The sequence below is a fragment of the Camellia sinensis genome, chromosome 14, assembly GCF_055761805.1.
Source record: "Camellia sinensis isolate YWXY chromosome 14, ASM5576180v1, whole genome shotgun sequence".
Lineage (NCBI taxonomy): Eukaryota > Viridiplantae > Streptophyta > Magnoliopsida > Ericales > Theaceae > Camellia > Camellia sinensis.
Window position 1 is genome coordinate 80966246 of NC_138974.1, and position 18416 is coordinate 80984661.

Consider the following 18416-nt stretch of genomic DNA (forward strand, 5'->3'; position numbering starts at 1 on the left):
AACTTTTAACTTATTTTTCAAAATCAGCCAGTGACGGCAACGATTTAAGGAAGTGGGTGGGAAAAAAAAAATTATTAGGCAAATCAATAACGGAAGTGGGTGGGAAAAAAAAAATTATTAGGCAAATTAATAACGGCTTGGGGGTTACATGGTTAATGAGTGGGGACAACAGAGGGGGTTACCATGCATTCAAAAAAAACAGAAAAGGGTTTACCAAAGGGTATATGTTTCGTTTGGCATTGATTTTTTTGGTTAAAAAAGTATATAAAAATAAATAAATAAATAAATAAATAAATAAGTTAATAAGACAAAACGTAAATCATTTTATTTTTTCTCTCATAAAATTTAAAAAAATTAAAAAAATCCAAACCAAACAAACTTTAGTCTCAAGTTAAAATAGCCAAAAACCAACTAAAAAACCAATTGCCAAATGGCAACTAAGGGTGTGTCTCGGATTGGATTTTTTAGTTTTTTTTTAAAAAAAAATTTAAACAAATTTTTTAAAATTAAAATTACAAAAAAAAAAGGATTTTTTTAATAATTTTTTATTTTTAGATTATTCTACATTAGATGGAATTGAAAAGTAAAAATTTTTAACACAAATTTAAAATAAAATAAAAAAGAAATAAATTCATGAAAAGTCCATTTTCATAAATGTGTATAGTCTAATGATTGTTTTGTTTTGGTCATAAGAATATGATTAATGAAATTGTTCGGTGAAAAGAATAAATTAATGTGTTGAAAAATAATTTTTTTCATTTTTACCCTACTACCACTAGACCACTAATCACCGGAAAACGAGATGGCCGACGGCAGTTGGTGATAATGGTGGTGATACGAACAAATTGGTAGATTAGATGAACAAATAGATGACGTGAATATATAGGTGACATTAACGGACAATCAAATATATAGGGTTAATATGGTCTTTCTAGCTGGTATTGTCCTTGGCTTCAAAAGATTAAATCTTGGGAAATTCTATTTCCATACACTTAAATAACTCAGAGTAAGTCTTTTCTCAATACACACACATGTTAATTTATTTATTTATTATTTTTCTCAATTCACACACTAAAAATTACAATTATATCCTTCATTCAAATATTATTGTACACACTTGCCCCTCATTTTCACACACCTTTTGTAAACTTGAAGACCAACCCCTCATTTTCACACACCTTTTGAAAACTTGAAGACCAAAAAACTTCCACCCACGTGAACTTGAAGACCTCCATTGAAGTAAAAACCTCCAATGTCTGAAATGAGTCCATTGATTGAAGCCATCCATGGAAGACCTCCATAAAAACCTCAATTGAAAACCTCCAAAATAAAACACTGGACCCTTTAACCTCAGTTTCTCAGTGCATGTAATCTGGAAAAGGGGCGGGAAATTTTTTTAATTCAACACTACAGAGCCGAATGAAATTATATATTTCATCATTTGGTAACCGAAAAAATTAAAATATTCGGCTTTAAAAAAATCGGAACTAAAATACCGAATTTATTAATAATTTTTGAGATATAGATGTCGAAGAAGTAAATATATTTCAGTGGTTGATATCCGAATTTAATACATAAATTCAACACTGGTTCTTCGAATTAAAATCGAAACAAATATTGTTCAAAAAAAACTAACATTTTCATTACTATTTTTCTGTCACCCGACATATTTTTACTTGGATTTGAACTTCTATAAATTTGCAACGATAGGGGGATTTGCGCCGGGAATAGTACGACCGAGCTACGGCAGCGCGGATCGTGACGGACCCCGCGGGAGCCGCACCATCTTCTACATCTGAATTGTTCCCAGGCCCGCCATGCGCGGCCGAGCTGGATTTGTCGACCGGAGCGTGGGCTAAGGCATATGTCGGGCCGAGCTGAGACTTGGCTAGATGTTCAGTTGGATCCGTAATGGTACGGGTGGATCGAACCAATGACAGCCTGGATTGGCTTTGGGCCAGGGAAAAGGTCGGTACGCTTCTCGGTCTGGTTAGCCCGGAAGGACCTCCTTCAGCTCGGTCTTGAGGATCGTGGTTGAGTTCCTTTCCAAGGGACAGGTCGGCCACGATATCTCGGTTGGGCGTACCACCTGGACCAATGGTGTAACAGAAGGGAAGCCCACTCCAGACACGCGTCAATACCGTTTAGCAGTTCCATACACACTGTTTGGAGGTTTTGGCTTTTACACGGGTAAGATAGGGAGAGGCGAGCACTGCCACTTGTCCAGGGAAGGACAGTAGAGATAGTGCGCGCACAATCCCTGTGGCTGCATGGCTAGCCTAGAAAAAGGGAGAAAGGAGAACGTTGGAGGTATGCTATCTGAACAACTCTTACTCTCTCTCTCTCTTTCTCTAACGGTATTCTCCTTCTTCTTCAAGTGATCTAACTTGATCGTCGGAGGGTCTATCCGGCAACACACTGTCGGGCAGCTCACCGTTTCTCTCTTTCCAGTCCGACGCCGTTACGTGAAGCTTGAGTGTAACAACCCTCATACTGTTTACCGATTAATGACTGATTAATTGCGATAAACATCGATTACCGTTAAACTGAACTGATCATGACTGATAATTGAACTGACTAAAAGTACTGAACTGACTGACCGAAATTGAAACTGAATGGATTGAATACATCTGTTTGAATTGCATTCTATATGTTGACCGTTTGTTTGATCTGTTCATGTTTTATGTTTAAACTGCTGATTGAAAGCCTTATCGGCGGCCGAACCGGGAATTGGTTAGTGTTTTATGATCCTCATAATTAATGTGATTTTATGGTATATTTACCTGAAAACTGATTAGGTATGCGTAAATTAGATTTAATAAGCTAATTAAAGAGTTGGACTTAATTACCATTTTGCCCTTGAGTGGGCCACTACCTCTACACCTTGAGCTCATTATACTTGAGCCAAAAACATTTTCCTCAGCCTTCTTCTTGTTCTTGCCGACCTTGAGGGAGAGAGGGAGAGAATAGAATCGTTCTTGGGGGTTTGGCTTAGTCAACGCGAAGAATTGCATGAAATTGAAGTGTATCTACCTATTTGAGCTCCTTCACTTCTACTTCGAATTCTACACCTAAGGTAGATCATTCATCATCTTAATGGTGTCTTTGAGTTGTTCTTGCATGATTCATACTTTATTGTAGAACTAAGTCATGAATTGGTTCATTGTTGTTGAATTGAAGCTCTATCCTTGCATGCATGTTTGTAATGTAGAAGTTTGAGTTGTTTTCATGGAAAATGTTACATGCATGTTCATAATTATGTTAAGTCCATGGTTTCACCATGTTTTGAAAAGAATTGGTTCCTCAGAGCATCAAATTGGAGCTTCAAAATGATTTGAATCCATGCATGTTTGCATGTTCTTCTTGTTCATGAAAATGGTTTGAAATTGAGTTTGAATTAAACACCCTTGGGCTTTGATTACTCAAATTGAGCTTTGAACCATGTTATTCTATGTGTTTATAAATGTTTTCCAGAAAATGGGCCCAAGAGGATCGGTTTTGATGCATTTGAACTTGAGTTTGAGCTTGGAGGTGCAATCTGGGTTTTCCAGATTTCGCACTTCCGCTCGAGCGGGGAAGTTCCGCTCGAGCGGGGAATCCGAGCAACCAGCATCTCTCTGCACTGTTTTACAGTCCGCTCGAGCGGAGGATCGGGCGCTCGAGCGGAGTCATGTCTCAAGCTCGAGCGGGCATCGAGCGGAGATTTCACCCATCCAGTACTTTTATAGTACGCTCGAGCGGGAAAGTTTACGCTCGAGCGTGTACCTTTGTTGCATTACCGCTCGAGCGGGGAAACCTGAGCTCGAGCGGGACTCTGTTCTTCTGAAATTGCTTTTTGAGTACATCTTTGCATCCTCATCTCATCCTAGGCATTCTTAGGCCTAGTTTAAGACACCTTGTTGAGGATATAGATGTAGAACACACCGAGGCAAATTAGGGATTAAGTTATTATCTTTCCCAGCTGTGTAGCTTAGTGTGTGTGCAATCTGTTAACTGTGTAGGGTTGGCGACTGGGGAGACGCACTCTAGCCTACTGTAGCCCAAACTCCGTGAGTAAAAATTGTGTAAAGATATGTTCAAATGATTATCTTCTGAATACTGAACTGAACTGTTTACTGAACTGATATTGTTTACTGAATGAATGTGTGTCCTATCTTCTGAACTGTATTGTGGCATCCTTAGCACCTACTGTTTACTGTTACTGTTACTGTTACAGAGATCTCTGTCGGTTCCCTCGTGGAACCACTACTGTTTACTGACTGATGGCCATCATTAATGTTCGGTCTTTAAGACCTACTGTTTACTGCTATGCTAATGGATGTACCACATATGACTGAATAACTGTTCTGACTGAAAGACTGAAGTATTGTTTAATGAACTGATTTCATTACTGTAAGGACATTTCATTCATAACCTCTTTACGCACTATGTTATTCACTGGGCTTTAGCTTACTGTTTATATATATATGTAGGTGCTCAGCCACCAGATCGGAGCTAGGAGCGTCAGAGTAACTCCAGTTTTGTCAAGCCAGCCTATGTGCCTCACTGCGAGGTTCCGAGCCTATCGTGTTAAGGCTTAGGGGTGTTTTACAATTCCCTCTTCTGCACCGTCTCACTGTCTTGTATAGACTGAATGTTTACCGTACTGTTTAATAGGGTTGAGTCCCTGGTCAGAATGATTGTAAATATTGTGCATACTGTTCTGTACTGGTTACGTATAATGTATGAAAAGTCTTTTTGCATACAGACTGTCACAGCTCATCGGGCATTGTTTATTTACTGTATTGGCTTCCGCCAGGCCCTGTACTCTGTTTTACTGTGTTACTGTTCTGCAGGCCTTTGGTAATCTCAGATTACTGGCCGGTTACGGTGCTAAACCCATAGGGCCGGGTTTGGGTCGTGACAGAGTGGTATCAGAGCGATACTTAACCACGAGTTATACCGCACACACGTGTCCGAATGAGCTATAGGGTGTCCTAGAAAAGTGATTAGGGCATGTCATGAACTTGAAAAGTGTGTGGTTATGTTATGACTGAGTTATGACTGAATACATGCTAACGTGTTAAACTGTTAAACAAATGACTGCCTATGTTTAAAACTGTTGTAACTGCTTATAGTGAAAATGGACAATGCAAATGAACCTGAATCGTCATCTACTGAGGCAAGAATGGAAAGAATGGAAAGAATGATGGAACTGATAACTGTTAGACTTGAACAACAACAAAACCAACCGCCCCCACCTCCTCCTCCTCCGGTACAGCCGGAACCTAATGTAAATGTGAATGATGGGGACATTATTGCTCTGACCCAGAAGTTCAGCAAGATGAAACCGCCATCCTTTCAGGGAGGATTGGAACCGCTAAAAGCTGAAGCGTGGGTTCTTGAGACAGAGAAATTATTTGAGGTGTTTCCGTGCTCTGAAGCACACAAGGTACTGTTAGCCACCTTTACTCTACAGGAAGAAGCTAGAAGGTGGTGGATGTTAATTCGCGATGCAAATACTGTTATGACTTGGGCTCAGTTCAAGGAGTCCTTCTTTGAAAAGTACTTCCCGCAGTGTGTCAGGGATAGGAAAGTGACTGAATTTGAACAGCTGAAGCAGGGCACAATGTCCGTTGCGGAATATGAGACGAAATTTACCGAACTTGCCAGATATGCACCACACATGATGGACACTGACTACAAGAAGGCCAGAAAATTTGAGGGTGGCCTTAATGTTGCAATACTTGACCGAATAAATGTTTTGAAACTACCGACTTTTGTGGGTGTTCTCGACCGGGCATTAATGGCCGAGTCAAACATTGAAGCACTGAAAACTGAAACACCAACGTCGGAATGGCGTAGTAAGAGGCAGGGTTTCAAATTTAAGAAAGGCAAGCATAACCCGGCCAACAAGAAACAGAATACGGGGTCGACAACTAGCCCCAGCCAAGGGAGTGGGTTCATACCACCCTGTTCTGAGTGTGGCAAGAAGCACAAAGGGGTCTGCTATAAAATATCTGGAGCCTGCTACAGGTGTGGCAAGGTGGGCCACATGGTTAAAGACTGCCCCTCTGCGCCGCAGGCCAGTAGTAAAGCTGCACCAAGCGCAACAGCATTAACTGTAGCACCAAAGCCGAACCCCAAGGCTACCGGGAAAGAGCCCATGAGGCAGGGCCGAGTGTTCTGCAAAATACAGAGACCGTTGTGTCAGGTATCCTCTCTATCTGTACGCAAAATGCATATGTATTGATTGATTCAGGGTCTACACATTCGTATGTATCGCATGCTTTCTCACGGAAATTGAATAGACCCTTAGAACCCATGAACTATCTGTTAGCCGTATCATCACCCGTAGGAGGATCCATGACATGTGCTTATATGTACCCCGCATGTGAAATTATTGTTGGGGATATGCATCTGTTTATTGATTTACTGCCATTGAACATTGATCATTTTGATGTAATATTGGGGATGGATTGGTTACAAAAATATCATGCCACTATTGACTGTGTGACCAAGCAAGTTGTTTTCCGTCCACCTGGTTTGCCTGAATTTGTGTTTAATGGGAGTGGAGTAGTACCTCCTCCGTATCTGATTTCATCTGTGAAAGCTGTTAAACTGATTAGAAAGGGATGTAAAGGATATCTATGTTCTGTATTGACTGTATCTACTGATGATAATGCTAATGTAAACTGTATTCCTATAGTCAGAGAATTCCCAGATGTATTTCCAGGTGATCTGCCAGGGGATTTGATTGACAGGGAGATCGAATTTACCGTTGATGTGGTTCCGGGTACACAGCCGATATCGAAAGCTCCTTACAGAATGGCCCCAACTGAACTGAAAGAACTGAAAGTGCAACTGCAGGAACTGTTAGACAAAAAGTTCATCAGACCCAGTACCTCACCATGGGGTGCACCGGTTTTATTTGTAAAGAAGAAAGATGGCTCACTGAGACTGTGCATTGACTATCGTGAACTGAATAAGGTAACTGTAAAGAATAAATACCCATTACCGCGTATTGATGACCTGTTTGATCAGTTACAGGGTGCCAAAATGTTTTCTAAGATTGACCTCAGATCGGGGTATCATCAACTGAAGGTTAAACCGGAAGACATTGATAAAACTGCTTTTAGAACGAGGTATGGCCATTATGAATTTTTAGTTATGCCATTCGGAGTCACGAATGCCCCTGCTGCTTTTATGGACCTTATGAATAGAATTTTTAAACCGTACCTTGATGATTTCATTGTAGTATTTATTGATGACATATTGATTTACTCCAAAAGTATAGAACAGCATGAACATCATCTGAGACTTGCCCTACAAACCTTAAGAGAACAGAAACTGTATGCTAAACTGTCTAAATGTGAATTTTGGCTTGACCATGTCATGTTTTTGGGGCATGTTGTTAGCAAAGATGGGATTTCTGTTGATCCGCAGAAAATTGAAGCTGTAGTGAACTGGCCTAGACCAACAAATGTGACTGAAGTCCGAAGCTTTTTAGGTTTGGCTGGATATTACAGAAGATTTGTCAAAGACTTCTCCAAAATTGCCTTACCCTTGACTCAGTTAACTCAGAAAGGGATATCATTTGACTGGACTGACCAAAGAGAATCTACTTTCCAGGAGTTGAAAACTCGACTTGTGACTGCACCAGTTTTGACTTTACCCTCAGGTACGGATGGTTATACTGTATTTAATGATGCTTCTCATAAGGGTCTGGGATGTGTTTTAATGCAGAATGGGAGAGTTATTGCTTATGCTTCCCGACAACTGAGACCACATGAAAAGAACTACCCGACCCATGACCTGGAACTTGCTGCAGTGGTGTTTGCACTGAAAATTTGGCGTCACTATCTGTATGGGGTGACATGTGAAGTATACACCCACAAGAGCTTGAAATATTTCTTCACACAGAAAGAACTAAACATGAGACAGCGGAGATGGCTAGAACTGATTAAGGACTATGACCTACAGATTCTGTACCATCTGGGAAAAGCCAATACCGTTGCAGACGCATTGAGCCGAAAATCGATTGGAAACGTAGCATGTTTGCTTACCGGACAGAAAGAGCTGCTTAGTGACCTTGACAAATTTGAAATTGAAGTTGTTTTGAGAGAACAAGGTGGAACCTTAGCTGCTATTTCTGCTCAACCGGCACTGATTGAAGAAATTAAAGAGAAACAGCAACTGGATGACTTCTTGAAGAAGATCATCGAAGAAAGAGAATCTAAACCGAGACCGGGATTCAAATTTGAGAACAATGTACTGAAATTTCACGAAAGACTGTGTGTACCAAATGATACTGAACTGAAAAGAAGAGTTCTGCAAGAGGGCCACAACTCAAAATTGTCTATCCACCCGGGGAATACGAAATTGTACCAAGATCTGAAACAGAATTTCTGGTGGGCGGGAATGAAGAAAGAAATTGCCGACTTTGTGTCCAAATGTCTTCATTGCCAACAGGTCAAAGCTGAACATCAACGACCTACCGGATTATTGCAACCCCTACCCATACCAGAGTGGAAATGGGAGCATATCACGATGAACTTCATTGTGGGATTGCCTCGCTCCAGGAAAGGTATGGATTCAATTTGGGTTATTGTTGATAGACTAACCAAATCTGCTCACTTCTTACCTGTCAAGACAATTTATAATGCGGACAAATTGGCTGTTATCTATATTGATGAGATTGTGAGACTGCGTGGAGTGCCTGTGTCTATTGTTTCTGACAGGGATTCGAAGTTTACATCGAGGTTTTGGCAAAGTCTACAGACTGCATTGAGTACTGAATTGAGACTAAGTAGTACCTATCATCCTCAAACAGATGGACAGTCAGAAAGGACCATCCAAACTCTGGAGGATTTACTGAGAATGTGTGTCCTTGATTTTCAGGGAGATTGGGAAAGTCACCTGCCATTAGTTGAATTCGCCTACAACAACAACTACCATTCGAGTATTGGTATGGCGCCTTTCGAGGCATTGTATGGCAGAAAATGTAGATCTCCGATTTGCTGGGCAGAAGTTGGAGATGGGCCTTTGCTTGGGCCCGAGATTGTTTATGAAACCACTGAGAAAGTGAAACTGATACAGCAAAGACTGAAAACTGCACAAAGTAGACAGAAAAGTTATGCGGATGTCAGAAGACGAGACAGAGAGTATGAAGTGGGTGATCACGTTTTTGTGAAAGTGACACCAATGAAGGGCCAGACTCGTTTTGGAGTCAAAGGCAAGTTAGCGCCAAGATACGTCGGACCATATGAGATTATCGAGAAAATTAATCCGGTGGCGTATCAAGTTGCGCTCCCTCCTGAAATGGAGCATATGCATAATGTTTTCCATATTTCCATGTTAAGAGATTATCTCTGGGATCCCTTCCATGTAATAGAGCCCACCCACGTAGTGTTAAGCGATGACTACACTTACGAGGAACGGCCTATACAGATTGTAAACAGACGAATCAAGAAACTGAGGAACAAAAAGATCCCGCTAGTGAAAGTCGACTGGCAAAACCACGGTGGCATGTATGCCACTTGGGAAAGGGAAGATGACATGGCTAAAAGACATCCTGAACTGTTTCCACTGAACCCTGTTTTCTTCCAGAATGAAGGTAACTCGAGTTTAGAGGACTAAACTCTTTATAAGGAGGGGAGACTGTAACAACCCTCATACTGTTTACCGATTAATGACTGATTAATTGCGATAAACATCGATTATCGTTAAACTGAACTGATCATGACTGATAATTGAACTGACTAAAAGTACTAAACTGACTGACCGAAATTGAAACTGAATGGATTGAATACATCTGTTTGAATTGCATTCTATATGTTGACCGTTTGTTTGATCTGTTCATGTTTTATGTTTAAACTGCTGATTGAAGGCCTTATCGGCGGCCAAACCGGGAATTGGTTAGTGTTTTATGATCCTCATAATTAATGTGATTTTATGGTATATTTACCTGAAAACTGATTAGGTATGCGTAAATTAGATTTAATAAGCTAATTAAAGAGTTGGACTTAATTACCGTTTTGCCCTTGAGTGGGCCACTACCTCTACACCTTGAGCTCATTATACTTGAGCCAAAAACATTTTCCTCAGCCTTCTTCTTGTTCTTGCCGACCTTGAGGGAGAGAGGGAGAGAATAGAATCGTTCTTGGGGGTTTGGCTTAGTCAACGCGAAGAATTGCTTGAAATTGAAGTGTATCTGCCTATTTGAGCTCCTTCACTTCTACTTCGAATTCTACACCTAAGGTAGATCACTCATCATCTTAATGGTGTCTTTGAGTTGTTCTTGCATGATTCATACTTTATTGTAGAACTAAGTCATGAATTGGTTCATTGTTGTTGAATTGAAGCTCTATCCTTGCATGCATGTTTGTAATGTAGAAGTTTGAGTTGCTTTCATGGCAAATGTTACATGCATGTTCATAATTATGTTAAGTCCATGGTTTCACCATGTTTTGAAAAGAATTGGTTCCTTAGAGCATCAAATTGGAGCTTCAAAATGATTTGAATCCATGCATGTTTGCATGTTCTTCTTGTTCATGAAAATGGTTTGAAATTGAGTTTGAATTAAACACCCTTGGGCTTTGATTACTCAAATTGAGCTTTGAACCATGTTATTCTATGTGTTTATAAATGTTTTCCAGAAAATGGGCCCAAGAGGATCGGTTTTGATGCATTTGAACTTGAGTTTGAGCTTGGAGGTGCAATCTGGGTTTTCCAGATTTCGCACTTCCGCTCGAGCGGGGAAGTTCCGCTCGAGCGGGGAATCCGAGCAACCAGCATCTCTCTGCACTGTTTTACAGTCCGCTCGAGCGGAGGATCGGGCGCTCGAGCGGAGTCATGTCTCAAGCTCGAGCGGGCATCGAGCGGAGATTTCACCCATCCAGTACTTTTATAGTACGCTCGAGCGGGAAAGTTTACGCTCGAGCGTGTACCTTTGTTGCATTACCGCTCGAGCGGGGAAACCTGAGCTCGAGCGGGACTCTGTTCTTCTGAAATTGCTTTTTGAGTACATCTTTGCATCCTCATCTCATCCTAGGCATTCTTAGGCCTAGTTTAAGACACCTTGTTGAGGATATAGATGTAGAACACACCGAGGCAAATTAGGGATTAAGTTATTATCTTTCCCAGCTGTGTAGCTTAGTGTGTGTGCAATCTGTTAACTGTGTAGGGTTGGCGACTAGGGAGACGCGCTCTAGCCTACTGTAGCCCAAACTCCGTGAGTAACAATTGTGTAAAGATACGTTCAAATGATTATCTTCTGAATACTGAACTGAACTGTTTACTGAACTGATATTGTTTATTGAATGAATGTATGTCCTATCTTCTGAACTGTATTGTGGCATCCTTAGCACCTACTGTTTACTGTTACTGTTACTGTTACTGTTACTGTTACAGAGATCTCTGTCGGTTCCCTCGTGGAACCACTACTGTTTACTGACTGATGGCCATCATTACTGTTCGGTCTTTAAGACCTACTGTTTACTGCTATGCTAATGGATGTACCACATATGACTGAATAACTGTTCTGACTGAAAGACTGAAGTATTGTTTAATGAACTGATTTCATTACTGTAAGGACATTTCATTCATAACCTCTTCATGCACTATGTTATTCACTGGGCTTTAGCTCACTGTTTATATATATATGTAGGTGCTCAGCCACCAGATCGGAGCTAGGAGCGTCAGAGTAACTCCAGTTTTGTCAAGCCAGCCTATGTGCCTCACTGCGAGGTTCCGAGCCTATCGTGTTAAGGCTTAGGGGTGTTTTACAATTCCCCCTTCAGCACCGTCTCACTGTCTTGTATAGACTGAATGTTTACCGTACTGTTTAATAGGGTTGAGTCCCTGGTCGGAATGATTGTAAATATTGTGCATACTGTTCTGTACTGGTTACGTATAATGTATGAAAAGTCTTTTTGCATACAGACTGTCACAGCTCATCGGGCATTGTTTATTTACTGTATTGGCTTCCGCCAGGCCCTGTACTCTGTTTTACTGTGTTACTGTTCTGCAGGCCTTTGGTAATCTCAGATTACTGGCCGGTTACGGTGCTAAACCCATAGGGCCGGGTTTGGGTCGTGACATTGAGTTCAAGGAGTACGGAAGGCAAAGGATATTTCACCCCTGTACAATTGGCGCCGTTTGTGGGAAGACTTTGATACTCAAACCTTGCTCTTCAAGCTTCTTCGACCGTTTCCATGGCTAACAACGACAAAACTCCACTGTCCGTCGTCAATGGTGTCACACCAGAGTCTGTCCGACGGAGAGAAGGCCCACCGAATGTTCCAGCCATGGTGGGCCTCGAGACTTCTTCGAGAGGTGCGTAGGAGGAGTACTGATCGCTCGAAGAGTCGAGAGGGCCGTCGACGGCGGGGGGAGTCCCGTGCACAGCGCCTGGAGCACAAACTCAAAGACCAGGACGCCCTCATTCTCAAGATGGCGGCTGAGATGGAGATGCTGAAACGCCAGATTAAGGGGAAGGGTGTTACTGGAGAGGGCAACCTCAGTGAGCGCACCCCGTCTCCTCGTTCTAGCAATCGCCACCAGGAAAGGACGCACGCTCTCTCTATACCAAGAACTACGGGGTTGGAGACTCCGACCCAAGGGAAGGCAGGTTCCTCACTCGTGACAACACCTACCGTCCCTCGCACCCATCGTCGACGTCACGATACTCTTTTTCCACCCGTTCCGGAAACCTGAGGGACGTGTGGGAGGAGAGGGCGCGCCGTAGAGAGACTCAGAGATTACCGGCGTTGCAGAGGCAGAGCACCCAAATCCATTGTAGTGAGGAAGTGGCAATGCTAGCGCCTAGGATAGTGGCCCCTGCGCTAGTGGACAAAGAACTGGCGAGGCTCACAGCTACGCCACTGTCTCTATAAATCGAGAGTACACCACTCCCTGCCAGATTCCACCAGCCTAAGTTCACCTTGTACAACAGCAAAACGGATCCGTACATCCACGTGAGTCATTACCGGCAAGTAATGGCTGGACACCGGCGGAATGACGCCTTGATGTGCCTGATATTCCCAACAAGCTTAGGAGAACTGGGCCTAAAATGGTTCGAAAGGCTTCCGGATGGGAGTATCGAGGGGTGGCAGCAATTAGCGGAGGCCTTCGTCACCAGATTCAAAACTAACACTCGAACACCGAAGGAGGTGAACCATCTTCTGGGCATCAAGATGGAGTCTAGGGATTCGTTGAAGGCATACAACGCAAAGTACTGGGAAACTTACAATGAGATCATCGACTGCCCCACCAATTTGGCAATCACTCAATACAAGCAGGGTCTCCCAGCCGAACATAGACTGCGAGATTCGCTTACAATGCACCAGCCCACAACCATGGAATCCTTAATGCAACGGATCAACGAACACATTCGTGTGGAGGATGATGCCGCTTCCGCGACCAAGAAGGCTAATTTGGTCGCTGCGGACAGAAGGGTTTTAGGGAAGGTTCACTCGATTGGGCAGGAGGATAATTGCCCGAACAACCGGTCAAAAGATCAACGTCGTGGCTCAAACCGCGATGATAGAAACAAAGGTCGTAGAAACAACCGAGCTAACGCTCCCCGTGACGAGGAGGAAGATGCCAAGAGAAAATTGAAGGCGCGGACCGGTATCACCACGGTCTTTAAAATCCCTATCTACCGCATCCTAAGTGAAATCCGAGGTAAGCCTTTCGTCCGCTGGCCGGCCAAGTTGGGTAGTGCACAGAGAGGCTTCAACTCAAGATATCGCTGCACCTTCCATGAGGAAAGGGGGCACCGAACGAAGGACTGCTTGCCGCTCAAACAACATTTGGAGGAGTTAGTGGCGGTGGGACATCTTGACCAATACATAAATGGGGGTATGAAAGCTGCTCCACCGGGCAAAACCGAGCCAAACGGCCTTGCCTCCCTTGAGGCAGCGCCCCAAGGCATAATCAATGTCATCCATGGCATCATTGAACCAGCAAGGGTCTGCGAGCTAAGAAGAATGATTAAGAAAGCCGAGCACATGAGGGAAGTGCTCTCCGTTCAGCCTGTTGTGAAGAAACAGAAAACCGAAGAAAATGATATCCTTACCTTCTCAAGTAAGGACTTGGAGAGAATTCAGATGTCCCACAATGACGCTCTAGTAGTGACTCTTCGCGTCAAAGACTTCGACATCAAGAGAATCTTGATTGACCAGGGGAGTTCGGTCGAGATCATGTATTACGATGCGTTCAAGCAAATGAAGTTACAGGACAAGGACTTGGCCCTACAACGTCTCCTCTGGTTGGCTTCAACTCTCAGCCAGAATGGCCGGTAGGAAATATCATACTGCCGGTCAAGGTGGGCTCGGTCATAAAGCAAGTTGAATTCTGGGTGCTCAAGGTCCCATCAACCTACAACTTAATCTTGGGCAGGGGCTGGTTGCACGTCATGCAAGCAGTAACATCGACCTACCATTAGGTTCTGTGCTTCTCGGCGCTAACTGGGCCGATAAAAGAGGTCTGAGGAGATCAGGTAATGGCAAAACAGTGCTTTGTCGTGGTAACCAGCAGTCGAGCCGCCAAAGGGTTTGTCCAAATAATAGAAGGACCGGAGGGAAAGAAAGTCTTGGAAGACGTGGGAAGAAAGGCCGAAGAGAAATCAATTGAAGGTTTGGTGGAGGTGCGCGTGGATGAGAATTATCCAAATAAGTTCTTTCTCTTGGGCTCATCCCTGTCCAGCGCAGAGTGGCATAAGTACGTTGACTTCCTGATTTCTAATATGGAAGCCTTCGCATGGACGCCTTACGATATGCCTGGCGTCGACCCACCGATTAAACGTCTTTCCGAATGCGCTACCGGTCATCCAAAGGACACGCCGCTCGGCCATGCACCATGCCGAGGTAGTGGTGGAGAAAGTCAAGAACTTGTTGAAAGTAGGGGCAATAGAAGAAGTGCAATACCCTCGGTGGATATCCAACACAGTGATAGTTCCGAAAAAGAACGGCAAATGGCGGGTGTGTGTCGATTATAAGACGGTCAACCGTGCGTGCCCAAAGGATAGCTTTCCCCTCCCACGAATCGACCAGCTGGTGGACTTGACCGCTGGCCATCAGAGGTTTACCTTCCTGGATGCATATTGCGGCTTCCACTAGATAACCATGTATGAACCAGACCGAGAGATCACATCGTTCACTACTCCTAAAGGCCTGTACTGTTATAAAGTCATGCCGTTTGGACTGAAAAATGCCGGGGCAACTTTTCAAAGGATGGTGACCAAGATGTTCGCTCCCCTTCTGGGCCATACCATGGAGGCCTACATTGACGACATGGTGGTAAAGAGCAGGAAAAAGTCTCAACACCTTGCCGACCAAGCAGAGATGTTCACTATACTTAAACATCACAAGCTTCGTTTAAATGCCTTCAAGTGCGCCTTCGGCGTCGGCACCGAAAAGTTTCTGGGTTTTTTGGTCACGAACCGAGGGATAAAAGTCGACCCATCCCAAATAAAGGCCATACAAGAGCTGGAGCGCCCGAACTCCACAAAGGATGTGCAACATCTTGCCGGGATGGCAGCCACGCTAAACAGATTTATAAGCCGCTCTTCAGATCGTTACAGGCCCTTCTTCAAAACTTTGAAGGCCAAGTTCTTCTAGGATGACGAGTGTGACCGTACACTGGCGGATCTAAAAGTGTACCTTTCCTCAGCCCCTATCCTAGTTACGCCAAAATCGGGTGAAGAACTGTATCTCTACTTGGTAGTCTCTCAACATGCGGTGAGCGTCGTTCTAGTCCGCGCTAAAGGCATCTAGCAACTACCTATCTTCTATGTAAGCAAGACCTTGCTCCCTGCTGAATCAAGATATCTGCCGCTAGAAAAATTAGCCCTGGCCCTGATGATGGCTTCAAGAAAACTGGCGCACTATTTTCATGCTCACACAATAGTAGTGCTAATCGAGTTCCCGCTTAAGGTGCTCTTTGAAAAGGCAGACTTTACCGGGAGAATTTTGAAATGGGCCGTGGAATTGAGGCAGTATGACATCAAGTTCCGACCGCATACCGCGATCAAGGCTCAAGCTCTTGCAGACTTTGTGGCGGAGTTTGTCCCCGGAATGCATCCGGCTTGCCCGGTTGATTTGGGTAGCGCAGATTTGGCACAACCCATGGCTCAAGCAATGGAGCCAAGTGTTGAATCACGAATGGAAGAAGTGCAAATGGCAGCCGAACTGGAAAAGCTAGATAATTCATCAAAAGACAAACCCAACCAAGACATGGAAGGAGACCAGAATGAACCGACCGGAACCTTGGAGTTGAGAAGCTCGCAAAACCCATCGGATTGCTGGAAGTTGTTCATTGGCGAGATGTGGAAGCTTTTCGTCGATGGGGCCTCCAACAGGCATGGCGCTGGGCTGGGTATCGTGCTGACTTCCCCAGACAGGCTGGTTATCGAGCAAGCAATTACGCTCGGCTTCCCAGCGTCCAATAATGAGGCGGAGTACGAGGCCCTCCTTGCTGGACTAAGAAGTGCATTGAGAATGAAAGCGTCAGCCCTTATGGTATTCAACGACTCCAAGCTGGTGGTCAATCAGGTCTCTGGGGAGTATAAAGCCAGGGATGAAAGAATGGCGAAGTATTAGGTGCTGGTACGCGCAGAGATCAAGAAGTTCGCCGCCATAAGAGTGGAACAAATCAACCGTGAAGAAAACAATACAGCTGACGAACTAGCCGGCCTTGCATCTACGCAAACAGCCTTCCCTAATCCCTTAATGATAGAATTCTTACATCGACCAAGCATTGAGGAACCAGAGGTATCCGAGGTACTCTGCACCGACTTGGGACCTTCCTGGATGGACCCCATCATCGCCTTCCTAAAAGATAGAATTCTACCAGAAGAAAAGAAAACGGCCTACAAGATCCAGGCTAAGTCAGAGCGGTTTTGGCTCTCTCCATCCGGAGCCTTATACAAGAAGTCTTTTACCGGGCCGTATCTGAAGTGCGTCCACCCTGACAAGGTGGAAGCTTTCCTCTATGAGATCCATGAAGGCATCTGTGGAAGTCATATTGGAGGTAGGTCTTTAGCTTACCGAGCGATTTTCCAAGGTTATTGGTGGCCATACATGCAAGTGGACGCACAGAAATACGTTCGCAGGTGTGAAAAATGTCAGAAATTTGCTCACCAAATCCACCAGCCAGCCAGAGAATTGCTCCCCCTCACAAGTCCTTGGCCATTCGCGCTCTGGGGATTGGATATTGTTGGACCGCTCCCAGCAGCTCCGGGCAATCGCAAATTCTTCATCGCCGCTACCGACTACTTCACCAAGTGGGTTAAGGCCGAGCCATTGGCAACCATAAAGGAAAAAGATGTGAAGAAGTTTGTTTGGCAAAACGTCATCACCCGCTTCAGTATACCGAAGGCCTTCATATCGGATAATGGCACTCAATTCGATAGGAAACTCTTTCGTAGTTTTGCGAGGAGTTAAAGATTGAGTTCTACAACTCAACACCGGCCTACCCTCAGCCAAATAGTCAAGCAGAAGCCTCAACAAGACCATCTTGAACGGGCTGAAGAAGCAGTTAGAGAAAGCCAAAGGGAAGTGGGCTGAAGAACTCCCTAACGTGCTATGGGCATACCGCACTACGCCAAGGCGATCGACCAGGAAGACACCATTCGCCTTGGCCTATGGCATGGAGACCGTCATCCTGCTGGAAATTGGTATGCCAACCATCCGGTCTGAGAGTTTTCAGCCAGACTTGAACAATGAAGCGGTGGCATTGGAGCATGACCTAGCCAAGGGAAGAAGGGAACGGGCTCTAATCCACATAGCAGCTTATCAGCAAGAACTCTCCAGGAAATACAACAAGGCTGTGCATCCAAGGCTATTCAAGATAGGGGACTGGGTCTTGAGAAAGGTGATGGGCAACACGATAGTCCTCGGCGAAGGAAAACTTGGCGCAAATTGGGAAGCGCCATGTAAGGTGACTGGCCTGGCAGGCAAAGGGGCATACCATCTGGAAGACTTAGATGGTAAAGCTATCCCCAGACCGTGGAATGCAGCCAACTTCAAGATTTTTTACTTTTGAAATGTAATCATTTTTGTTACATAGCCTTTTGAACTTTTAACCTTTTGGCATTTGATGTAAGGATAGCCCTTCTTTTTGTAATGAAAAATAGTCCTACTTCTTGTCTTATATTATGTCTTTCTGTACAATGGCATCGCAAGGATATTGGGCCACTGTGGATGCCAGGGGCAAGGAGACCAACCTGCACCGAGCAGAACTGATTTTCTCTCGCTGAAATAGAAAAAAGGCTATACAAACCGTTGGTGCATTGTCCAATTAAACAGTTGGTGTATTTTCCAATTAGATAGTTGGTGTATTGTCCAACTTGCATAAAGGCCGCGCTGATTTTTGCTTGCCCCAAAACGAAATGTTGGCGTTTTGTCCAACTTATAAAGGCCGAGCTGATTTTG

The 18416-nt window shown here is 44.0% G+C and overlaps 2 protein-coding genes across 2 annotated transcripts; both read left to right on the forward strand.

The window, feature by feature from the left end:
* The first annotated feature begins 12977 nt into the window (after nucleotides 1–12977).
* LOC145807121 (uncharacterized) lies at nucleotides 12978–14285 on the forward strand. Its single transcript, XM_082905050.1, has one exon. The coding sequence runs from the start codon at nucleotides 12978–12980 to the stop codon at nucleotides 14283–14285; it is 1308 nt and encodes a 435-aa protein (XP_082761176.1).
* Nucleotides 14286–15845: 1560 nt separating this feature from the next.
* Nucleotides 15846–16583, forward strand: LOC145807122 (uncharacterized). Its single transcript, XM_082905051.1, has one exon. It carries the CDS (start codon nucleotides 15846–15848, stop codon nucleotides 16581–16583), a length of 738 nt encoding a protein of 245 aa, XP_082761177.1.
* Nucleotides 16584–18416: the final 1833 nt, after the last annotated feature.